The sequence below is a fragment of the Pleurodeles waltl genome, chromosome 11 (genome assembly GCF_031143425.1).
Source record: "Pleurodeles waltl isolate 20211129_DDA chromosome 11, aPleWal1.hap1.20221129, whole genome shotgun sequence".
NCBI lineage: Eukaryota > Metazoa > Chordata > Amphibia > Caudata > Salamandridae > Pleurodeles > Pleurodeles waltl.
This window is the reverse complement of record NC_090450.1, coordinates 270038003-270064129: the sequence shown is the minus strand read 5'-3', so window position 1 is coordinate 270064129 and position 26127 is coordinate 270038003. Positions and strand designations below refer to the sequence as shown.

At 45.4% G+C, this 26127-nt stretch overlaps 1 protein-coding gene across 8 annotated transcripts in view; it reads right to left on the bottom strand.

Annotated features, from left to right (window-relative positions):
• PPP2R3A (protein phosphatase 2 regulatory subunit B''alpha) overlaps nucleotides 1-26127 on the bottom strand; it is a 1031009-nt gene that overhangs the window by 201078 nt on the left and 803804 nt on the right. For all 8 annotated transcript variants that reach the window (XM_069213531.1, XM_069213530.1, XM_069213529.1 and 5 more), the window contains one exon: nucleotides 24043-24312. In XM_069213531.1, the coding sequence (XP_069069632.1) occupies nucleotides 24043-24312 (270 nt within the window). The remainder of the gene's footprint in view (nucleotides 1-24042; nucleotides 24313-26127) is intronic.

Here is a 26127-nt window from a genome sequence, read left to right as displayed (position 1 = left end):
TGATCAGAGGTGTTTTCAGTGAAAAGTACTAAACTGAAATATAAAGATGAAACTAGGAACTGTAATTCAACTAGGAAATACCAGAATTTTGGAAAGAATGATCAAAGAGAGAATGAGAAGAACATATTGTTTCACCTGAACGAATTACATAATTTTAGGTCATTAAAAGATAGATATCCTGGGGACACTCTAGCGCATCAAACAAAGATATTATGTTTTGTACCCCTGAAATGGACTGAACATTTGTAAATTGGGAAAATATTTGAAACTCTAACCAAGTCATAGGGCCAAGAGCAATTATTTTATGTGTGTAAACAACTGCTTCAAGAACAATCATTTCATTGTGTTTGCTGTTCAAAATGGGTAACATGTAGGAGGTTGATCAAGTAATTGATAGATCAGGAGGTCCACATGAGTCTTAGGTGGAGCATAAAGTAAACTAATATAGCCTTGAACAGAATGAGGATGGAAAATGGGTCTGATTTATCAGGGAACCCTTAAATGCTAGTCTTTATATTGACAACAATGTAAGTGTTGAAACCAGAACAATGGCCTATATAATTACTCACTTTATGACCAAGCTATGTCTGGTTAATGCAGATCCAGTGGATCAGGTCAAAACGTAAGACGTTTTGTTAAGCAACAATGTCTGCATGTTAGTTGCTGTTGGCAATGCAAACTTTAATGAAAGAGCAGACAGTCACAATTGCATCATTTTATTAGATTTCTATTTAACTATGGATGCTAAGACAAAGAAAATGTATGTATCGTAAACAATATCACCTATTATATATTTTCGGAGTATCTATATTTGTGGAGCAAATGAAATTAATAACGAATTCCACCATAACTGAACATAATGACCTCTCCAAGCTGTTCCGAGCACCCAGCCTAGGTGAGGGGCTTTATTACTGAATACAACATTCCTTGCAATTTTAGCAAACAGGGTTGCCCCTAGATAATGGTGGGATTCTTATCTATTTCTGTTCCATTAAAATGGTGAGATGAAGTGCGAGTACATGTAGGATCTTGCCATGTTTTCCCAATGTTGACTCTATACAACCATCCGGTTCCTTTTGGCTAGGCCTGCGTGTAAGAAACAATCCTTTTCTGCATGGTGACCCCAGAAGTATTGCCTTTTTCTGGACTCTGTATTTGCTAGACCTAAACATCTGTCCACTCTTACCCCTGCTAAACAAGAGTAAAGTGTAAGTGCTCCCCATTTAAACATGGTTTAATTGGATTGTCCCTGAATGACATATTTAACTTGCTCACAAGTCCCTAGTATATGGTACAGAAAATGCAACACAGGGCATGGAAGTTAAATGTCACCTGTGGACCTCAGCACATATTGTACAATCCAGAGAGTAGGCTTTTGAAACATGTGTTCAGGTTTAACATGTGTAGCCTGATTGGTGGGTGTGGCCAACTGCGAGAGATGGCGCACGCCTAATCTTCTCGCTCCGGAGGGGCCGCTTTAACTTACACCGGTAAGCGTGCCGTCTCCGGGCGAGTCAGCATCTAAAGACTGCTGCTGATCCGCGGCCGGAGCTTGGAGGCGGATGGGCCCCCCGCTTCGGGCTCGGGACGTTCAAGAGAGCGGGATCGGCTCACTGGCACCGGAGCGGACCAGCGGCCTTCCCTCCCACAGTGAGCCGCGGCCTCAGGTGAGGCAGAATACTGCGGTCGGGCGAGCTTAACCGGCCCGGGCCGGAGAGGCGCCCCCGCCTGAAGGAGCCCTGGTGCGAGGGACGGGGGGCCGGGAGCCCCGTCCGAGGGGAGGAGAAGCCGGAATTGAGCCGCGCTCGGTCCCGAAGACGCAGCGCGAGCTGGGGGCTCCCAGTGGAGGGGGCTCGGAACCGCCATTTTATTGGGAGAGTGACCGGGGCTCAAGAGACGCTCCCGCGGGAGCGCAGCAACGATACTGAGCGGCAGGAGACCCCCCAACGAGACATTACCCACGGGGGCAAGGAAACTGCCGGGGGGAGAAACAAAGGGAAAAAAAAAAAAAAAAAAATGTGAAATAATCCTGCTGAAAAGGAAAAAGAAGACAGTGGGAAGGGGAAAAAAAAAAAAAGGGTAATAGAAGAGTGGCCAGACCCAAATAGAAAAGGAAATAATAAAGAAAAAAGACGCCGCCCCAGCGAGAGAGAACGATCAACCCTGAGGCTAGAGCCGTCCGGGGGCGATTGGCGTAGTAGACGAACACAGAGCCCAACAAAGTACAGAGGGGGTGGACGTACGGACCCACTCTGACACCCATCTAGGGACTGAGACTGAGTCTGCGCCTGCCAGAGCGCGAAATCACAGTGGAAAGAGGGCCTGTGAAGAGACTCGGGCCCACGCCTTTGGGGCGCGGTCTCCCCTGCGTGGCTTGGCTGATGCCCCCTAGAGCCCGTCGCAAGAAGAAAGTCATGGACATGGCGCCCCCTCCAACACGCAAAGAAGTGGAAGAGCAATCCAACTTGCAAACAAATGTACAGGAAAAACTGGACAGAATACTGGGGGCGATTGAAGACACAAAGGCAACGCTACAACACGAAATCAGCCAAGTAGCAGTTGAAGTAGGCCTCCTAAGGGCAGAGCACCACAAACTGGCGGACAGAGTCAAGGAAACGGAATCCATATTGGCAATAGCAGAACCGAAACAGAAGGACCTAACAGCTGAGGTGACTTCCCTGGCCGCTAGAGTAACACGACTAGAACGAAGAGCTGAGGACGCGGAGGGCAGAAATAGAAGGAACAACGTGCGCGTAGTGGGCCTACCAGAGGGAGTCGAGGGAACTAACATGGTGGACTTCTTGGAGAAGTGGTTTAGTACAACGGTGGCACCTGGATGCCTAACGCCCTTTTACACGCTGGAGCGAGCGCACCGAATGCCGTCAAGGCCTCTCGCCCCCGGTAGGCCTCCTCGTGTGGTAATTGCCAAATTACTACACTACAAGGACAGAGACACTCTCATACAGAAGGCCAGAGAGATGGGTCCTTTCAAGATAGCGAATGGGGAGGTGACGCTATACCCGGACTACACTTTGGATGTTCAGAACAAGCGAACCTCGTTCCTGGCAGTCAAAAGGGCCCTTAGGGACGAAGGGATTCAATATTCATTGTTGTATCCGGCCAGACTGAGAGTGATACTGGAGGGGAGGACCACCTTCCTCCAGACTCCGGAGGAAGCATGGGAATGTCTCGAGAAACAAGGGATCCAAGTGGGACGACCCAGTGGTGAGAACACGACTGCGGGCAGGGCTCGCCGAGCTCCGGGGGTGCGAAAACCCGGGATTCGACCGAAGTTGGCGCCAACACAAGCGCAAAAGGAAAAAGATAAGAGAGCGGCTCTGGAGGCGGCGGCCCGAGTTGGAGGTGGAGCCTCGCCTCCGGAGGACTCAGGAGAAGATTCAGACAGTACAATGGTGTCTTCGGCTGGAGACTCGACCTGCTCGACACATGCTCCCAAGGTGACGCCGCGGTCCGCGGATGAACTTGGATAAACATTGAACAAGCTGGCTTGGCGTAGCGGCACAACAGAAGAATATGAGGCCCCTCCGGACCTGACCGCCCCCCGAACCAGTAGCTTGCTGGACTAAGCTAGCCTGGCGAGAACTGTAGCTATATGTTTAAATAAGTTGCACTGTTGCGTGATTTTCTGGGCTGCCTGCAGGTTAGTAGGCGCCCTGGGGAAGGGGAGTTGGGTTTTACAGTTATTAGTTAACTTGGCTAAATGGGTGACGATATACGATAGCAGTAAAGGTTTGAACAAGGGTGGGAATGGAGCGGTACTCTGGGGGCGCCAGGGACGCTATTCTAAAGTTAACTTATTAACATGGCAAACTATAATCTCTTAACATGGAATGTTAGGGGGATGAGCACTCCGGCCAAAAGACACAGAGTCCTCTCTTACTTGAAAAGAAGAGGGGTGCAAGTGGCAATGCTACAAGAGACCCACTTGATAGCTGGAGAGGTTGAGAAGCTGAGACGCAGATGGAGGGGACAGGTGGTTGCCACAGAGTATTCGGCATATGCGAGGGGAGCATTGATTTGGATCAGAGCTGGGGTCCCACTGATAATAGACTCAGCTGACATAGATCAAGAGGGCAGATTTGTGGTGCTAGAAGGGAGACTACAAGGTATCCCAGTTGTTATGAGTTGTATATATACTCCCAATCAGGACCAAGTCCCCTTCCTGACCAATTTATCAAGCCACCTCACCCGCCAAAGCACAGGAGAATTAATAGTGGGAGGGGACTTCAATGCAGTAATGGACATTAACATGGACAGATCGACCCCGCCGCTGCAGGGCGCAGGGTCCACTAGAACAGCCAAAAAACTCTGTGAATGGCTGGACTCCTGGGGGCTGGTGGATGTATGGAGGGAACAGCACCCAGAAGACAGTGACTATTCTTATTATTCAGGACTCCACCGGCTGCACACCAGAATTGACAGAATGACTTGCACTGCGGGCCTTGCGCGTTATGTAACCCACTCAGAGTATCTTGGCCGCACACTATCAGACCATAACCCCTTGCTGATCACACTGAATATTATAGAGGACAGGCCCCCAATCCCATCGTGGAGACTGTCCCCCGCTGCGTTAGAGGATCAGTCGTATAGAGAGGCCCTTCGAAGTCATTTGGCAGAACATATCAAAATTAACAGTGAATCCGCCACAACCAGAGCCACAGAATGGGAAACACTTAAGGTAGTAGCGAGAGGATTCTGCCTGGGTCAGACAGCGGGGGTGAAACGCACACTTGAAAGGGAATTGACCTCCTTAGAGAAGAAAATACACGAATGGGAAGTGAGACAAGATATTGGTCCTCAGGAGAATGAGGAATACAAGCGGGCCCGCAGAGAGCATTCCCAGATCGAGGCACAACTTAGGTGCCACAACACACAAAAATACCTGGCATCAGTGCAATCAGAGGAGGGTAGATCGGGAAGGCTTCTGGCTTGGCTGACACGCCCAAGCGGAGGGGAAGAGCCCATCACAAGTGTACAAGACAAAAAGGGAATATACAGGCGAAGTCCAGGCCCAATCAACGAAGCTTTTAAGGGATACTACATGCACTTGTATAGGAAACCCCATGACGTGGGGGTAGAGGCCTTCCGAGACTCCCTACAGCGAATTGCTCTCCCGGCCTTGGACCATGTGGGGAGAGATAGCCTAGGGGGACCTGTAACAGTGGAGGAGATAAGTGAGGCGATATCGCAACTGGCTCCTGGAAAGACTCCCAGGACCGATGGCCTTCCAATGGACTTTTACAAAAAATATAGGACATTGTTAGTACCCCAGCTGGCTGGGGTATACACGGAGGCACTACGCCGAGGGGAGCTGCCGGGCACATTACGGGAGGCTTTGGTGATACCACTACCTAAAACAAAAAACAGGGAAGCACCTGTGACCGACTTCCGCCCATTATCAATGCTGAATAGTGACTTTAAGATCCTCAGTAAGATCATGGCTAACAAACTGATCCCCCAAATGACCAAACTGGTGCACACAGACCAGAACGGTTTCGTCCCTGGTCGCAGCACTTCATTGAACCTGAGGAAGGTCTTTACCATCTTACATATGCCAGCAACAGAGAAGCCTCAGACAGGGGTTTTACTAGCGGTAGACTTCGAAAAGGCCTTCGACTCGATCAGGTGGGACTACCTTAGGGCTGTGATGCTAAAGATGGGACTAGGTGAAAATTGGGTGAAGTGGGTGGACCTACTGTACTCCTCCCCATTGGCTAGGGTGAAAACGGGCAGAACAATATCTGACACATACCCGGTGTATCGAGGAACCAGACAGGGATGTCCTCTATCGCCGCTGCTGTTTGCCCTGGTGATTAAACCTCTAGCGGCCCAAATGCGACAGGAAGGAGTCGGTAGAGGAATTAACTGGGGTCCAAGCGAGCATATTATTTCCCTATACGCGGACGATATTCTGGTGTATTTGAGAGACGGAAACAGTGGCCTCCCGTGGGTTTTAAAGATACTGGAGAACTACGGGGAATTGTCAGGACTTCATCTTAACCGCAGCAAAACATTTGTCTTCCCCATACTACCAAATGTCGTGCGCCCTGAAACATGTCCGAAAGATATGAACTGGGCCCCTCGGACTTTCAAATATCTAGGGATCCAAATATTTCATGAGCTGGCTGACCTTCGAGATAGCAACTTGGGTGGGGCGCTCCGATCCCTACGCGCCTCAGTTGGGTTTTGGCGGTCGCTCAAACTAACAACAATGGCCAGAGTGGCATTATCTAAGATGGTGATGCTGCCCCGTCTCCTCTACTTCTTTGCTAACCTACCGGTATGGGTCCCCCCTGCATGGTTCCGTGAACTGAATACCCTGCTCCGGGAATTAGTATGGGATGAGGGCCGGAGACGTACAGCATTGACTACCATGTGCAGACCAATGCGAGCGGGTGGATTAGGGGCTCCTGACTTTGAGGCATATTACTTGGCATCTCAACTGCAGTGGGTGGCTGGATGGATGGAGGGCAAGGGGCAGCTGGACCTAATTAACCCCAACGGTTCAATGGACATAGACCGAATAATAGCACGTATGGTGGGGAAGAAGCTGCCCCCCATTAGAGACAACCTAATGACTAACACCGCAAAGTTGTGCTGGAAAAGATGCGCAAGCAGGACTGGAGCTGGTCCACCCTACTCCCCGGCACTACTGATTTCGGTATTGCTTGTGGAACCGAGGGAAACCGGGGCTGGGGGCCGGGGATTGGGCCCGTGGAGAGATGCGGGAGTGGTGACGGTGGGGGAGCTCTTCAGGGAAGGTAAACTACAGGGCTTCAGCGAATTGGTAGGGAAGGGGGTCCCTCAGGGTAAATTTTTGATGTACAGGAGGCTGGTGCACGCTCTGAAAGGCCATTGGGATACGATTAATGCAGAACCCGGGACCCACGGAGTGTTGCACCTCCTGCTGACTTTGGGAGAAGAATCCCACTTAATCACGAAAATATATCGAGCCCAGATAGAAGCTGCATTGGATCCCCTGCATTCACTCAGAGAGAAGTGGGAGAAAACGATCGGACATATACTGTCCGAGGCAGACTGGAACAGAGCTCTGGCTTATCCCCGGAAGATCTCGCGTAATACCCGGCTACAATATATCCAATATAACTACCTGCATAGAACTTATCTTACCCCTCACCGACTATTCCGTATATATGGGGGAACCCCTAGGATATGTCCCAGATGTGGTGAGGGCGATGCAGACTTTGACCACATGATGTGGAAATGCGCAATGTTACAAACGGGCTGGAGGGTAGTGATAGAGAGCATGTCAAGACTATATGACACGGAACTGCCGTTCGCCCCTGATGTCTGTCTGTTGGGCCTAAAGACAGATATCCAACTAGGGAAGATTAGGAGTCGCTTCCTGGATCTTGCCCTGGCCCTCTACAAAAGATTAATTATGAGGGGTTGGAAAGCTGCTAAACCCCCCCATTAGCTGAATGGAAAAATTACGTCAAGAGGTGGGCTGGAGCAGAATTGCAGGTCTTAAAAACTGAAGAAGCAAAGGGTATTCGGCAGACCCCCGTGGCCCCAGGTTGGGAAGAACTACTGTTGAGCTGGAACAACACAGGGGAAGAACCATTAAATCCCAATACAGCACCGGCAGAAATGGAAACCTAAACAGACACTGTAAGGAGATAAGGGATAAACCTAGGAACACTACTGGCGAGAGTGAGAAAACATAACAATGAAATAGCTAGTAAAGAACAAGGACAGCTCATGATAAACTGCAAGGTGCAGAGGTGAGTTGAGTATAGTCGCACACAAGGAGCAGTAGGAAAACGCATATAGCAGATGACCATCCCTCCAGATATAGCCCCCACAGGGAGCGACTTTCACCGCCTAACACGAAAACCACCCACAAATAGCCATTAAGTGTGTACATAGTTAAGTTCAAGTTGAAGCTGTTAAATGAGCATGTAAAACAATTGGGTAACAAAGAGACAAGGAATTAGACACCCAAGGAAACAAATATAGAACCATAGAGCTAACAGGCAACAGAAATTGGATATAGACCTGGTTATGCGTTAAAGCATATCATGAGACATCTGTGAACACATGCAAAGTGAAGTAGCCTTTTAAGTGTTGCGAATAACGTGGATTAGATGTTCCCATAAATGTAACTGTGAAAAGTAAACAGCGAACTATTAATAAAAATATATTTAAAAAAAAAAAAACATGTGTAGCCTGATTGTATAATCTACAAACCTACTGTCATACCTGTCAAAATAACACTTTTTGACAGGCAGGAAATGCTGTGTTTAAATATTATATAAGTCACCCCTAAGTCCATATTGTTGCCCCTAAGGTAGGGCATTAAGTATGTAAAAGTGGAACAAGTGTGACATTGAAGTTGGCATGCTCCTCCAGTGATTAACTCCCAAATGCTGTTTTCACTGACTGGGCTGTAGCTGGATCCTAGAAAGTGACAAAGTACAGATTACATTTTTTTATACTGAAATGTTTAACAGAAACTGATTCAAGTACGGTAGTAACAAAAATAATATTTTTCATATTTATTAAATGTCCAATTCATTGGTGACATTGGAGTTTAATAAATACTTAGGATAAGTATTCTTTTTAGAATGTTACCTTACCCTACCTGAAGCTCCTGGAGGCTAATTTGCATTAGCTCTCCTGCACCTGCCCAGCATGTGTGTGACTTTAACTAGATGTGAAAATTGCTTCAAAAGCAGAACAATGGCTTAGATCTGGTGGTATGATGGACTGGGTATGAGGGAATTGATTCCTATCAACTCAGGAAGGACTACTGGGGGAAGGCCAGGACCTTAATTAACTCAAATTAGACAGTTTATGCAACCTATTCATAGTTTAGTGTAAGGGGAGACCTAAAAAATGGAAAGTCTTTGTACGCAAGGCCCGATCTAGCCAGGCTGGCGCAAAACCCTGTGGGAAGTAAACTACTTCAGAACTGGTTTGGAGCGGACATACGGGAGGGACCTGCTCATTTCCCTGACCACACCTCAGAGTGCACACAAGAGTTCTGCACAAGGGAGAAAGGGTTTCCCCATGTTGAATTTTAGGAGTGAGGGGCATTGTGGTATTGTTTGCAGTAGGGCAAACAGAAACTGCTGAAAACTGGGTAGGATTGTTTCCAGGAACTTTTTCCACATTGGTTGGGGAGTGTTTAGGTGTTACTCCTACCCAGTGGGTAGAGTCAAACCAAAAATGTAGCACACTGAGGAACTCTCCTAAGAACACATTTTGTAGACCTAAGCAAGATCAGAAGGGGAGTAGACCCTGCTTGCTGTAACCTGAGAGGAGTCCCAAGGACTATAATGTAGACTCCAAGGCTGAGCTCATGTTTGGCTACATAGACACAAGCAGCAAAAGGCCTTTTTCCTGAAGTGACCAGTTCATCAGTACCAACTGGACCTGGACTAGGTTTTGATGGTGGCCTCAGCTGGAGAGAGCCCTGGCCACCAAGTGCTGTCCCTGAGGTCTGGGGAGACTTAGAAGTGACACAGGTGCTGCTCCAGAAACCCTGATAAGTTGGGACTTAGAGAAAGTTTGGACTTCAAAGACCTCAGAGACGTCAGGGACCTCGAAATAAAGCTTGAGGCTTGCACTGTGGGAGGATTTTGAACTCCATAAGAAGACTAGGGACCTAATTGAGTGGTTACTCTGTCACAAAGGTGACAAATATCTCGTCTGCCGAAATATAAATCCCATTATATCCAATGGGATTTAAATTTCGATGGATGGGGTAACCGTCCACCAAACTCTAAAAAAAAACCTACATCAGAATCTTTGACTTAGCGGAACCGTCTTGCTGCATCAGACCTGTGCTCCATAGCGGTTGGCTTGAAATGGAGCCTAGATCCTGGTCTGCCAATTAAATAGGCTATTTTTAACAAATAGTGCTTTCTGATGCTATTTTTGCTTTACATCTTAAAAAAATCAAATCTCTGGTTCTCCACCTCAGAAGAAACTGTACACGCAAAAGTGATTAATTTAGAGCGGAAAATATTTTATAAGACAGGCTGCTTATCAATCAATCAATCAATCAAAAGAATTTATAAAGCGCGCTACTCACCCGTGAGGGTCTCACGGCGCTTGGGGGGGTTGGGGGGTAGGAGGGTCACTGTTCGAACAACCATGTTTTGAGGTTTTTCTGAAGAGCAGGAGGTCTTTGGTTTTGCGGAGGTTGGTGGGGAGGGAGTTCCAGGTTTTGGGGACGAGGTAGGAGAAGGACCTGCCTCCTGTGGTGGTACGTTGGATGCGGGGGACTGTGGCTAGGGCGAGGTTGGCTGATCGGAGGTTGCGGGTGGGAGTGTGAAAGTTCACTCTTTCGTTGAGGTATGTCGGGCCGGTGTTGTGGAGGGATTTGTGTGTGTGGATGAGGATCTTGAATGTGATTCTCTTGTTTATGGGGAACCAGTGAAGGGTTTTGAGGTGTGGTGAGATTCGTTCGTGGCGGGGGAGGCCAAGGACGAGGCACGCAGCTGTGTTCTGGATTCTCGAGAGTTTGCGTGTGAGTTTGGTGCCGGCGTAGAGGGCGTTACCGTAGTCTAGTCTGCTGCTGATGAGTGCATGGGTGACTGTCTTCCTGGTCTCTAGGGGAACCCATTTGAAGGATTTTTTTTTAGAGTGCGGAGTGTGAGGAAGCAGGAGGAGGTAAGAGCATTGATTTGCTGTGTCATGGACAGGGAGGGGTCCAGGATGATGCTGAGGTTGCGTGCGTGGTTTACGGGGGTGGGTGCGGGTGCTAGGGCGGTGGGCCTCCAGGAGTCATCCCATATGGTTTTGTTGGGGCCGAAGATGATGATCTCGGTTTTGTTGGAGTTAAGCTTGAGGTGGTTAGTTGTCATCCAGTTGGCGGTGTCGAGGAGAGCTGCGTGTAGGTTGGTTTTGACGGTGGTGGGGTTGCGGGTGAGGGAGAGGATGAGTTGGGTGTCATCAGCGTAGGAGAGGATAGTGATTCCATGTGATCAGAGGATGTTGGCTAGGGGGATCATGTAAATGTTGAAGAGTGTGGGGCTGAGAGAGGACCCTTGGGGGACTCCGCAAATGATCTTGGTGGTGGTGGAGTGGAAAGGTGGGAGGCGGACTCTCTGGGTCCGGTCAGTGAGGAAGGACGTGAGCCAGTTTAAGGCTTTGTGGCGAATTCCTATGTTGTGGAGGCGTGTGCGGAGTGTGTGGTGGCTGACAGGGTCAAAGGCTGCGGAGAGGTCTAAGAGGATGAGTGCGACGGTCTCGCCTTTGTCGACTTTGGTCCTAATGTCGTCAGTGCATGCGATGAGGGCGGTTTCCGTGCTGTGGTTCTTGCGGAACCCGGATTGTGAGGGGTCAAGAGTGTTGTTTTCTTCGAGGTAGTGGGAAGGGGAGGTGTTGACTAGTTTCTCAGCGACCTTGGCGGGGAAGGGGAGGAGGGAGACGGGGCGATAGTTGGAGAGGATCTCTGGGTCGGCTTTGTTTTTTTTAAGGAGAGCAGTGATTTCAGCATGCTTCCAGGGGTCTGGGTAGGTGGCGGAGTCGAAGGAGGAGTTGATTATGTCGCAGAGTATGGGGGCGATGGTTGGGCTGGCTTTGTTGTGTAGATGCGGGCAAGGGTCGGAGGGTGATCCGGAGCGGATGGAGTTCATGGTTTTTTCGGTTTCTTCGTGTGTGGTGGGGGCCCAGGTGGGGAGTGTGGTGGAGGGGATCATGAGTGGGGGTTGAGTTGGGTGAGTGTGTGGTGGGTGTGTGTGGTATGAAGCTGTTGTTGGTGTCCAGGATTTTGTGGTGGAAGTGGTTGGAGAGGGCGTCACATAGGGGCTGTGTGTGTGTGAAGGGTCTATGTTGCTGGCTTTGGGTTTGGGTTCTGCTTAGAAGAGGTCGCTGTCCAAAGAGCCTGGTATTGTCCCTGGAAAGAATTGCTCCAAGGTAAATAGAAAGCATCCACCGACAAATTGGTATGTGTCTCTACATTTTGCCCCCACACAAATAGGGTCAGGGACCTCATCGTAAAACATTAGCGCATTATGGAAAACATTGACTCCTCAACTGAACCTCCAATGTTTGCATTTAAGAGAGGCAAAAATATTAAAGACCATCTAGTGCTTTTGGCAGTGAAGAGTACTGATTCTAGCGCTTACAAAACATTGTAAGATGCTTGGGGGTTGCAACCTGTGGAGGGGCACCATAGATGTGGTAAATGTATTGTGAGTAAATACACAAAGAATATAAAGACATTTGAATTTGAGACTACTTGAAGCAGTAGCAGTTTAGGTTTCTGAATTGTAACTTTAATAATGTGATTTATTGAGTACTGTGATCTTGTGGGTTGCAATATATAGGACAAACCTCCCAACCTGTGAAGACAAGGATAAGCCTGCACCACAGCAGAGTAAAGTGCAAATTCATCAGCGCTCCTCTGGTAACACATTTTACAGAACAAAACCACACCACAGAGGACATCACATGGCAAGTAATTGATGTAGCATTTATTCCAGAGAGAGGTGGTGACCAGACACAGTTATTGTAAAAAAGGGAATGCACGTTCATTGAAATATGTAATTCAATACGTCAAGGACTTAACACTCTTGTGGAGTGGCATACCTGTGTGGCTGGACTGAGTACATAAGTTCAGAATTACCACTTTGTTTTACATCTGGTTAATAACTCTGCTGGAAAAATGACATTTGCATGGTTAGCGATGGAACCCTAAAAATCATGAACTATGGTTTGTGCATGTGATTGTTATGTATATTAACTCCCTTTCAAAAATTATTACTGTCCTGTGGCTCCCCAGGCGCTTTTCTATTTTTCCTATTGCATTATTTGAGTCATTTTCATTGTTGCCCTAAATGCGAACTACAGCTAGTGATACATTAGAGTTATGCTCCTCTAGTTAATAATTCATGAACTTGAATGTGCCCCAAGCACTTTGTTTTCCTATTTTTTGACATTCCTTAAAGCGCCTTAACAGTGGTATGCACGCTCCTTTATACAGTAGGTCTGGTCTGAATAGGAGTCTAAGATCTATTTTGTCCTTTTTCTCTTTTAGTACTTTTTTGTGGAACACACAAGTCGCAAGCCTCGCTTTGGCCCGTTCAGTGTCTTGAGGAAGCGTGCATCTGTGTCTTCTCCAGTGTTGCCAGATTGGGCTATTTCCCACAAAAATGGGCAAAAATTTTCCCATTTGTGCATGAAAAAACCCAAATGGCGGGTGACTACTTTTTGGGCGAATATTAGCCCATTGTGCGCCCTTAGGGGAGCTGGGCTGGTGCCTCAGAAATGTCAGCAGAACTCCTGGCCTTGGCTCGTTAATGGTGCAGTGCAGTCACTCACTGGGCAGTGTGGGCGGAGCTATCATCATAGCAGCCAATCAGAGTTGCCGACCCACAAGCCTTGTGATTTGCTGAGCACACATGACAGTCACATGCTGCAAGCTGACTGTGCAAACTGCCCTGGAAGTAGCGCTTGCTAACATGGTCCAGACTTTGTGAGTGGAGAGAGTGCACGTTGAGGGGATTCAATGGTGGCTGGGATGCCTAGCTTTGTGAGTCTGAAAGTCCTTGTGTGCCCAACAGTTTTAAGGTTAGTTAATATATTAATTATCCTGCAGGAGAGATCTATTTTATGATTTAGTGTCTGTTTATGGTGAAATACTCTTATGTCCTGAGGCAAGGGACGCGCCATGTAAAATTGGGATACATAAAATGTGGGTTCTAATGTTCTCCAATAGTTAATAGCAAAGTGTTAACATTTGCTGTTAGAAAGATATACCAGCTAGTGGCCGAATTGCAGTCTGAAATTGGAAATGTGGGATTAAGGCCAGTTTCCCTGCTTGAACAAAATTGTGTGATCTTAGGCAAACACTATTTCAGCCAGCCTCCTTTTTTTGTTGTTGCGTATGAGAACACCTTTGAATAAGTTTATTACAGGATGCACGCTCTACAAAAAATCTTTCTTTTCCTTGATTTAATAGCCTACATGGTTGTGCCATCTATTTTAAGAATCTAGGCCACATTTAGGGTACATGACACCTGACTTGCCTCTAAGTACACTAATAGTATTGTCATCAATTTATGTTTAAAAACTCTCACATGTCATAAATACTTTTCAATAGGGTGGTATAATTTGATGTGCTAAGGTGAAATACTTCCATGTTTTAAAAATACACTTTTTTGAATTGTGAAGCTGTCTTATCTTCTAACACACTTTTTATTGCAAGATGTGCATTCCAAATATGTTCTTGGCTCGACTCCTGTATGGGCTCTTGAAGCCAGAGACAACGCTTGGCTAGGTTCTGGCTTGGCTCACACCGTTATGCTTTTGGTTTGTTCTTCTTTATAGTATTCTATGTAGATCACTCAGTAGTTTACTTTTTGTCGCAGAGATCTTTTTGTTACTTAGTCACAATCCTAATATAGCACAGTCAGGGATTCCTTTTGGATAGTAACATGTTTGCAATGTAAACTCCTCTGTCATCCTACATACTCCTACTCTGACATGAGGACTAGAGCTATAAAAGAAAAGAAAATGAGTAAGTGCTATTTTCATCATTACTGTCATTACTTCTACAGATCTGAGTTTCTTACAGTACTTGCATATCTCTTACATGAAGAGATTGAATAAAGTCAAAAACCTTGCTCCAAATCATAGTACCCTTGTACCAAAGTGCAGGGGCGTCTGGTTGTTGGCAGGATTGTTTCTGTGCAGGAAGGGACACCTTTTTGCACAAGAACAATCTATGGAGGCTTTTTCCTCTTTCTGTGTGTGCTGCACAATGCAGCACACACAGAAAGAGGGAAAAACAGGGAGAAATAAAGCTATCTCTCCTTGTTACACTTTCCCTGGGAGGCATATAGTTTTGACGCATTCTCACATTTACAGATCCTTGTAAATCTGGAAATGTGTAAAACCTTGGGTGTTGCGTGGGAACGCCTTACATGCTGCTGCGTTGCCTTACATGATGCAGTGTAAGGCAACGCAGCGACTTGTGCTGCATTGCCTTACACCATATATAAGAGGCCACGAAAAGCCATGCAAAGTGGCTTTGCGTGGCCTCATATATATGGGTCTGCACTCTGTGCTGCCAGTGCGTCATAAAATGTGATAAACCAACGGCGTAAGGGGCTTGTAAATAACCTCCTGTTTCCCTCAATTGGATTGAAATCTAGATCATTTTTTGGTAGGGATGGGAAGATTAAGTGATTTGCCCACAATCACAGGATGTTGATGTGGCGCCGACACCTGATACCAAATCTCCAAAGCTGGCAGCTCTGAACATTACGCCACATCCTCTCCCAGGTTTGAATTTATTGTGACCAAAGTAACAGTTAGATCGCAATAGGGACTGATCGTTAAAATCAGTAGTTACTATTACAATTGGAACATGAGTATAGAAGTGCCTAGGTGCCCACTGAACCTCCTACTATACATATATTGAATAGAAATTAGGATTGTGCTTAAAAGGTTTCCTGAAGGCTATCCTTGCATAAATTGAAGGTTGCAACTTTGGGTTGCTCTTTGGGCTGAAAATAGTCTGCGTTCGACTGTATTTGGGCTTGAACATGGACAGCTTTGGGCTTGAGATGGGTCTCAAAATCTTGCAACACTGGTCTTCCCTCCGACACTGACGGGGAAACTGCTTGCCAAGCCCATGGCTGCTGCTTTATCTAAGATTGCCCTAGCTGTTAAGTTAGATGTCATCCCACTTATTTTGGAGCAGACGATTGTGGCTCAAAGTAAGTTAGCAGTCAAAAAGCCATTGGCCTTTTAGGCCACATTCCACATTCCCGATGTAATTAATATCTCTCTTTGGGCGTTTTAATTGATTTTGACATGTTGCGGTCCTTCCATCATGCTCAACATCTCAGGGTGAGTTTGGTTCGTTTTCCTTAGAGTCACTGTAAAATGTATATGGCATACTATTTACATATTCATATTATTTTTGTTTTTATCCTTTAGACTCCGTTTTTGAGCTGTCTGAGTAAGTAGGTTTTCTTGTTCGTCTAAACTTTGGGTGTTTCCCATGGATGTTAACTCTATGTGTAATATGGAAGGTGACACATTAAGGTACAGTGCCAATTAGTATTAATCACAACACATACTTTTGCCCACATTTGGCTCTAAGATGGCCAATATTATTCTATTTCTTTTTCATAGGTGTCCCTAAAATTGTTGGCCTGATGAAACCGTATATCCAATAGAGGGTCGAAACGTTGTTGGCATTTAAAACACTAAAATAAACCAATTTTCTTAGCCTCCTTCAAGAAAAGGTGTGGATTTATTCACATCCTTAAATTGGATTAATGTATTTGGTTGTTTGTGGTTTATGGAACACAAGTTGCCTGTTTTTTCTGTGATATATATGAGTGTATGTACTATGGATTATTTAAACGTGTTGGTTCCTTTTTCACATGGGACACAATGCACTTGCTTGAGATACATTATATAAGTAATGATGGCTCTTTCTCAATAACTGGCTCATTTATTCTTCAATTTAAATGCAAACATGATATATTGTTATCCCTTCTCCAGTTATTTCTTCGACAGACTCACCAGTGTTAGACTTCCCCTTTGCTCCTCGCAGAATCGACATGGGCGTTACTTCCTTCTTTTTTAAGTGGCTGTCCTGCAATAGCGGAAATGGGTATCTTCCCCCTAAACAGGGAACAACCTCAATTCCCCAGTCTTTTAGGATGTTTTTCTTTTCCAAAATTTGCAATGGGAGGTCTGGTGATGCAAATACTACAACTGTAGGGTCCGATTGTTGGCAGCCCTGGGCTTGTATGAATTTTACAGCTGCAATATCTTCAGAAGACACCCAGTCTAGGCCCAGAAGAGCATTTGTTACTTTGAGGACAGTAGATCGATTGAGCGTATCTTGGGGACCCCTAGGCTTCTATCCCGGGATCCATAAAAACTGAGGACCATGGGTCGTCATGGACTGGTTTGTGTTATTTGCAGGGCTTAATTGCTCTGTATGGGTCCCTGTTTGATCTGAACTAGATGCCACCTCAACTTGTCTGCCCGAGTGGCGCCCAGTCTCATCCTGGTTGCCCTCTCGGGTCTGTGTTAGAATGATAACTTGCCGATCCGGGGAAGGCCTGGCCGTACCTTTGGATTTCGGCCCTTCCGATGCAGGGCCAGGAGTCGATGGTCGCCAGGGGGAAATTGTGTTTTGTGGTGGACTTGACGGAATTGCACCCATATCTTCATCCTCCAATTTGCGAATTGACACTTCTGTGGTGTCTCTGGGGGTCACCTGTATGTTCTTCCTAACCTTCCTTGCACGTTTCCACTCTCTCTTTGTCAAGTGATGGCGGGTATGCCCTTCCAATTCCCAAGGGTGTGTCGGTTGGGTAGAATGTTCCAGAGTGCCTTCTTGATTAACTGAGGCTGGTGGAGTGATGGTGAATTCCTCTTTTTTACAAGTTCTTCTGGCTCGAGATCTAGGCAGACTAGGTCAGTTCACCTCAATGAACTCTTGACCGGGGGGGGGGGGGAGGCAGGCTGGTCCGAAGGCAAGGGCACAACTGCCTCCTCCTTGTTACCTGAGATGCAAATCTCTTTCAGGATTAATTCGATGGATGCTGGCAGTTGTGACAAACGATCTACTACCTCCTTACAGGAGCAGATAGCAAAGTCCTTCAGTTTATTTTTTTTTGCACCCTAGTTATCAGTGAATTTAGTTCTTGTAGCTTGCCATCAATTCCTGCCACAAACACAGCCAGTGTTTTTAGCAAATCCACCTGGATACCCATTTTATGAGAATGAAACTGTAGGGCTGTTACTGTTGTTTGCATTGGATTAAAAATTGCAGCCCATGTATCTATTGCGGCACTCGGGTAGCTGGAAACTCGTTACTCTCGTTACTTCCGAATACCCCAGAAGTTTCATGTGGGCCGTCATGAGCCTGAAGTGCAGTCCCTAGATCCCAACCTTTATCAGATGCGCTTTCGGGACCGAGTGCCCCCTCTGGTTCCACATTTCCTGGTCTGAGGGCAGGAAAATAATGGTATCTAAATTGGGGGCTACTTGAGAGTACCTGGGGGTCCTCTATTTCTGCAAAGGTCAAGACCTTGACCTCTTTACTGTTTGAGTTGTTTAAGCTACCTCGACGTTGCATGAGTTGCTGATTATTCTGGCTGCTCGTCAACTGTGATTGGGCTGACTGGGGTGAGACTGGTCCCTGACAGCTTGGCAGGGACGGGGGCACAGATCTCTCTATTGCCCCCTACTAACTGCCTCCTTGGTCTCCCTCACTAATGAGCTTGTGACTGTACTCTCCATGATGTTAATGAAGTTGATGATACGGGAGACTGGAACCGGCGGGGGTGGGCTCTTTCATCAACAGTTGATCCTCTCAGATCCCAAGCCTATGTCAAGATTGGTGGAGGGGTGGAGGTGGGGGCTTGGCTGTCCTCTTTATCACCACAAAATAGTCTGTTATTTTGCGAGAATTAGTTGAAGCTGGGGAGGCTGAGGCTTGACCAGTATAGCTGACCTTCCTACACGAAGGGACTTCCCTCTTGCACTGAAGCCCCTCAGTTGTGAACATATTCATTACTGTTGTATTTTCCAATTCCTTTTTAGGGTTTTTCTCAGAGTTTTTCTTTATTTGGACCACGATGAGTGAGTTACTTATGTCACCGTCTATAGGTTGGGCTATGCTGCTGGCTCTCCTTTTCACCTGGATTCCTTTTAGTACTGACTCCTCTTTCCTCCTTCTCTTGTATGAAGTTGAGGTCTTGCCTCTTACTTTACCAGATCTCATTTCTCAATAATCGGCAGTCCAAGATGCTTCAGTAACTCCTATAGGGGGCCCAGGTGTCCTGGTAACCACCAAGATCAAAGGTAGGGCTAGGCAGCTGCCTCAATCTTTGATCCGTGACAAAGTAGTTCTACCAGGCCACTCCCAAAATATTTGATATAAGGAGGTGGAACTGACGGCTGCAAAAGTGGTCGGATGGTCGAAGTGTTATAGCTGCCTACTTGCTCGCTTGGGTTAGCTAGGTGCTTGATGTTAAACTTTTATTGGGCGAGGCTTGGTCTGATGTAGTATGACTGAGCCTGAGCTGAGTTAAGCTTTGAGAAGGACTGCGGGCTGGTGCAAGTAGGGTTCACCAGACCCATCACAAGCCGCACCCAGACCTAGCTGGGCCGCTTCCGCTGGGGAGTCGGGTACACACTCTGCGGTGGGCACCTAAGCCCACTGCGCCCACAGGCTCACAAACTCGCAGACCCTTACCTCACCTCAAGCTTGTGATTTCCTCGTGTCTTCCTCAAGTTTTCTTTTTGTCCTTGTGTCCTTATGTCCTTGTGGCCACCGTATATGTCTTTGAGTGCAGCCGGGATCAACGGGGTCTCCCACTCACTGCAACCACAAGCAGTAAGGAAGGAGAGAGAAGGGGAAGCAGGCAAGATGGACGCGACTGCAACCGGCTTCCGCTCAAAGGCAGCTCAAGAGTGGGTCTTGCTCAGAAAACAGACCCCCTCTTCCTCCAGGGGGTCGCAATGGTCGTGGTGGAGCAAGAAAACGGGTGGCAACACAGGCAGTTTCCCTCCTGTCCACCACAAACTGTAGCCTGCTCATTGGCTCCTTCCCCCTCTGCCCCGGCAGCACCGCATCACTCCGCAGCGAAGCAGTGCCCCACCTCGTCCTCTGGGGGTCACAAAGGTTACAGAGGTCGCAGTGGGGTGGTATCCTCCTGCACCGGGTCTGCGTCCACATGTCACACTCGGACTCTTGCCATGCCTCTGCGACCTGCACTCGACCTACGCCACTCCATCCGACCTACGCCTCTCCATCCAGAAACTGAATGCCCTCTCCGTCCTGACTGAGATCTGACTGAGATATTTCTGTTCCACAAAAAGTATGGAATAGTTTTACCTTGCTTTAAAAACAATCTGTCTGCAGCAAATCAGAATAAGGAATAATTATCCAGCTGATACACACTTTGGAATAACCCTTTATTTACATTGTTTTTAGACACCCTTCTAATCACTGTTAGTCAAAAGCATTTGATTTCCTGGTGGGTTCTTAAATAATTACAGTACAATATTTGTAGTACCGTTGTTTTCTGGCACAATCTTTAATTTACCGCATGCCAAAGTTCTTTCAGGACACCTACTTACCTACCTAATAACATTTATTAACGTACATTTTCTCAAAGAGGACAGCCTACCATTAATTAGATTTTCAATCTGACTTTAGTTTTAGGTTTTATGGTCTGGCTTGACAGTGCAGCTGTTGCCAGACAATTGTGCAAGAATCACCAGGAGAGGGGCTCTGCTCATATGTTGGGAGCCAGGAGTTCATGATTTGAATGGACAGAAGTTGCATGTTTCCACACAAAAGTGATGGCCTTCCACATAGCAGTGATCATTTTGTTTATTTATCCAGCTCACCAGTCCTTGACTTTCAGAGCACATGCATGACACTGTAATGCAATCTGTTGTAACATGATGTTGTTATAATGCATCTTCTCCATAGTTTCTCAGTTCCCTGCTACTCAGAGTGTGTGATATAATGGAATGTTGATTAGTGCCTGAGCTGGAAGAGTGTCCCTTGGAGAGAGGGCAGAGAAGTGAGTATGCTGCTCCTGGTGGGGTATTTACCTATTTAACTGTAACCTAAGAGACTTCTTCATAATAAATCTACATCTTTAACCTACATGACTGGCTACCTGACTGCCTCCTTGCAAGAGAGCCTTCTTCATTTACAACATTGGTGACGACTTGAAAGCAAACGTACGTGTGAGGGAGACACTGAGGAAAACAAAGAAGAGAAGGTATATTGAAGACAAAGCATACCTACTTTTAAGAGAAACTGAAGAAACAAAGAGAAAAACAGATCAGCAAAGAAAAGTTAAAGAAGCTTCTGTGTCCCACCAGTGTCTTTTCCAACAGATAGCCTATGGACAATCAAATCAAAGATGGTAAGCCTAAGGAATTGACTGCAGATCTCTGTATGTTCACTGTTGCACTAAGAGGATCGACAACGAGAAATGCTTGAGAGCAACGGGTTTCATCCGACCAACATTCCTCAGAAGCGTGGTGGGAACACAGCATGAACTTGAGGCCCATGTGCAGTCCAGAATACAACTTAAAGAAGTTTGGCAGCAAACAGTGACTTTGTGGACTGTTATGTGAATTGTTTGGCTTTTTGGCTTTGCGGTGAGGCAGCAGGGTTTTGACAATGGTAGCTCGAGAGCCGTACCGTTAGTGAAAGTGAACGTGAGGGCTCGTGCACGGCGATCCAGGTACCGAGACAAGAAGGGTTCCATTGCACGTGAAGCAGTAATTAGGGTCTTATGGGTCGCGCGCAGACGCACGCACGCGTAGCACTCATAGTGTGGCCAAGAGATACCATTCCATACTACATCTGTGGAAGTGAATTTCTGATTGGCTGACTAAACCATTCAAGAAAAGAGATTGGTTATTGGTAGTGGAGCTCCTTTAACATCTACGAGTTCCCCTATACTGAAGCTGTGTATGTTGCTAAGGGAAGTTTGGTACTCACACGAGTACAAAGGGAATGTGAGAAGCGTGTGTCATCAGATAAAGACGGCTTCTGCCATCCTATGACATGAAGATTAGAACACGTCCGGCAACACCTTTGAACTAGTTGTGAGCTATGTCGATGGCATTGTTTGGCATGCAGGGCGTTGGAAGAAGTGTGGGCTTACTCAGTTTAGAGGACAGTCTTTCAACAAAATGGACAGTAAGTTGCACAACAGCAGAACCTTAAAGTAATTGTAGTGCGGTTCTTTTACGCAAAGTAATGTCTAGTTAAAGAAGCAGTTGGATTTTCATTGAGTTTCATGTCAGTGCTTTGTAGTATTGCGAGTTACTCTCAGTGCATTGCATGCATTTTGGGGTGAAAAGTCACTCACCAGAGTAGAAGACTTTGTTGTTGGCGAGGTGTTTGTGTGAGAGGTCGCTCACTGGGGTTGAGGACTTGACTTTTGAGAGAATAATTTGTAATGTATTTTCTTTATATATGCTAAATGTCTGTTGCTGGAATATTTATTTGTGTGTGTGTGTGGAGTGATGGGGAGAAAGTTGTCTTGTTTTCTTATTTGGGTATGCAAGAGCTCAAATGCTTTGTATTGTTTAGTTGTGCATGTGTGCTCTAATAGGGTGTGCAGGAGTTTGGATGAGAGTAGGAATGGAAGACACCCACTGATATTTTCACAAGATGCCCTGTGTGGTGAAATGAGTGAGGGTTGAAAGAGACCCATTGCGAGGGTTGAAAGACACCCATTGTTAATTTGCACCAGATGCCCTGTGTGTTGGGATGAGTGAGGGTTGAAAGAGACCTATTGCAAGGGTTGAAAGAGGCCCATTGTTATTTTCACAAGATGCCCTGTATGTTGGAATAAGTGAGGGTTGAAAGAGACCCACTGCGAGGGTTGAAAGACACACATTGTTATTTTCACAAGGTGTGTGTTGGAATGAGTGTTGATGTGGAGTGAAGTGATTATGTACTCCTGGTCCTGCGGAGTCCCCTTTAGCCTGCATAAGTTATGAAATTGAGGTCAGGTGTTGTGTATTGTACCCAGATGTTGCTACAGCCCTTCCTAAGGGGTGAATGAAAGGTGTCTCCACAAGCTTCATTGGTCTTGCCTGTGTTATGCAGTGTAACATGGGTGTTGTGTGTTACACCCTGATGTAGTGTGAATGCTCCCTAACAGGTGAAGGATTAGTGGGTGCTGTAGAGGGCGTGTATCCCTAGTCCTGCCATGCATTTATCCATCTTGTTAAATCTAGGAGAGTAATAGTATTTTTCTTGCTTGATGATTTATGTGTTAAGAATGTTTAAAGAACTTATTTATTGTAGGAATTTCCATCTTACACCTTGTTGTATCTTCATTTGTTTTCTGAGGGGAAGAGATGTATTGTAACCTGATGTTGTTATAATGCATCCTCTCCATGGTTTCTCAGTTCCCTGCTGCTCAGCTAGTGTGTGATGTAATGGAATGTTGATGGGTGACTGAGCTGGAAGTGTCAGTTGAAAAGAGTGCGCTGAGCTGTGAGGATGGTGCTCCTGGTGGGGCATTTTCTTATTTATCTGTATCTAAGAAACTTCTTAATACATCTACATATTTAACTTAAGTGACTGGCTGCCTGACCTCCTGCTTGCAAGAGAGCCATCTTCATTTACAACACAATTAAAGTGTCATACATAACTAGATAACTTATGGTGTTTTTCTCTGGCAGCAGCACAGACGGAAGAAGGTAAATCACTAACCTATATGGATTTTTAGGTCTGGCTTCGCAATGCAACTGTCACCTGACCACCTTTTAAGTTTCACTAATATTATTCCAAAGTTCTTCTCCCACACAAATACATATCCATTCACATGTGATCTACATGTAATGCTTCACATTACTTCACAACATCCCTTTAAATTCAGACCAATTGGCACTAAAAATGCTTGTTATCGTATTCTAATAATTTTTTATTTCGTTTTAGAACTAGGCATGCTGTCAAATGTCTCTGGTAGCACCAAGAATTGCTAAACTTAAATGCCTCCAATACGTTTGCAATACAATTATAAAAACTGATCAAAAGAACTGTGTAAATAATAACAAAAAAATATAAGCTTCTTTTCATTATTCATATTCCTTTCAGCGACCAGAGTTGAGCCAAATCATATAGAGCATTCACTTGCACCTGATCATTCAAAGACCAAAGGTCTAGACTGTGAAGATCGTAATACAGTAACAGTGACATACTGTACAGTTCAATTATTAGAAATGTGCTATTTACAGTGAAAGTACCTTAAGGTATTTTTCTTTTCCATATGTTGAACATTATATCGCCCAACATAATTATAACCCAGATGACACCGGACATCACATAAAACAACGGAGGACACTTGTGATGGATACAGTGAAATGTCCACTGGTATACCAATTTTAGATAAAAGGTTCACTTTTCCTTCTTAAATTTTAAAATGACCCAAAAAATTGAAATCTTTTTTATTATTCAGATTCTACCCTACACATTCACCCAATGCAACACGCATGGCAATAGATCATTCACCGAAGCCTTACCTTTGCAATTTTCCCCATTTCATAGATGTCTGCTTTTTCATCCTCCATTTCAGAGAAGGCAGCTTCAGCCCGGGAGAGGGACTCATCCACAGTGGAGCAGGGGTTTGGAAGGCCCTTTGGGAAGTAGAAACGTGGAATGTTTATAGCTATTGGAGTACTGACAATGACATGATTCACAGAAGGTGGAGGAGATGCTGGACGAGGACTAGGGACAGGGATCACTGGTGTTGGAGGTGGAGTGCCAGGCTTCTTTTCTTGTCTGCTTTGAACCTGAGAAGAGAAAACCAGAACAATCAAGTAAAGAAGTTGGAAGTACAAGACTTGCATTAATTTCTTCTTTCACTGTTTCCTATGACTGTTTTTCTAAGCCCTGAATTTTGTTATAGCCCGGCCTGCATAGCTTTAAGGGGTGGCTTGAACAAGTTTCGAAAACACTGACACTAATATGGCTCCTTTGACCTGAACTAAGGACATCCTCTTAACTGACCGGTAGATGACTAATCTATGTATTGGGTCAATCTACTATCTCTCGCTATAGACGAATGACATTTGCTGCAGACATCACTCTAGCCAGGCAAACTCCACAACATAGGGTTGCAAAAGAAGATCCTTTAGACGTTTCACAACAAATACTGAGGAGCAAATATAATGGATCCTTCAACTCCTTAACATTTATCCTACAAACTAAAAGGTTGAAACTATGTTTCGAAAAGGTACTCCTAAAACAGCTAAGAAATAAAGCTTACAACTCTCTAAGAACTTTATTTACAATTTATCTTAATGTCCCATGTACCCCACTGTCATTACTGTGTTTGCCAGAGAAGACGATAACTGTCCAGAAAGTGCCTGTCATACTGCTATCTAGGACTTGACTTTGACATTGCCTCTCAATAGTGTCCTAACTCCCTCCCCCAAATGGAAGCAACACAACTCTACTGCTTTATCCAGCTCCTCCCTTTTAAGTTTGGAGTTACTAATTAAATGCAGAAAGCTAAAGAAACAGTTCTACTTCATATTAAACTAAGATACACCATATCATTGAAAACTACATTTAACAGAAAACAAAGCAATACATTGAGACAAAAACAAAAGGACCTTATCCAGGATTGCAAATTTATACTCTTAGGTTTAAATAATACACATAAATTTACATGTCTGACTAGGCATACATTTCCACCTAAATGCAATCCAGTAAATCTAGGCAGAGAATTCGGGCTTGTTGTATGAGTATGTCTAGGAATAAGTGTCAAATTGAAATGAATAGGAAAACGGGTATCACCTATTGGAAATACAAAATTAATAAACATTACTACTGGAAGCACATAAATAGAAGCCACAACCTGTAATCTGCGATCTTCCCTTGTGCTGCAAGATATTATAGCGCTATAATTGTGTTGTGTGCCATGGTGGATATGTTTGTTTGGGATATGCAATGTGTGATAATGTGTCTTTGAGTTTCTAAAATAATGTTAGATCACACTTTTCTATAATTCAGGAACAATTTGCATATATTTATTTCTCCACATGTGCGCATTTATTACGCTTACATTTATATAATGTGATTAAAAAATGAGTCTGCAATTACTAAAGTTACGTGACTATTTTTTTTTTACATTTTCTTTCTTGTATTGCTACTATAGTTGTACAATGTATACTTGTATGTGAAAACTCGATTTTTTTTTTTTTTTGTTCATGCTTTTGTATATAGACGTATGCAGCGGCTAATTTAAGAAGACCGTTTTCAACTTTTTTTTATGTTTGAAGCTTTGTGCAGGTAGTGTTATTTCATGCTTCACTGATTTGTGTGTCACTTTCTAGAACTATCTGTGAGTGGTCATATGCGGAGCATGTCTTGCTTCCACTCCTGGGGTAGATATGAGTGTAACTCAAGTCAATTACAACTGGCTTGCCTATTTGTAGATGTGTTTTTGTATCTGCACGTCCCTCATTCTGACCCTCCCAAATTCTTCTTTTCCTCCTGCTTTGCAGTAGATATTTCAAGTTTTCTAGCAACTCTCACACTCACACCTAAAACCTGGGACTACATGTGCAAAGTCCTAAACAACTGGTGGAAAACTCCACACG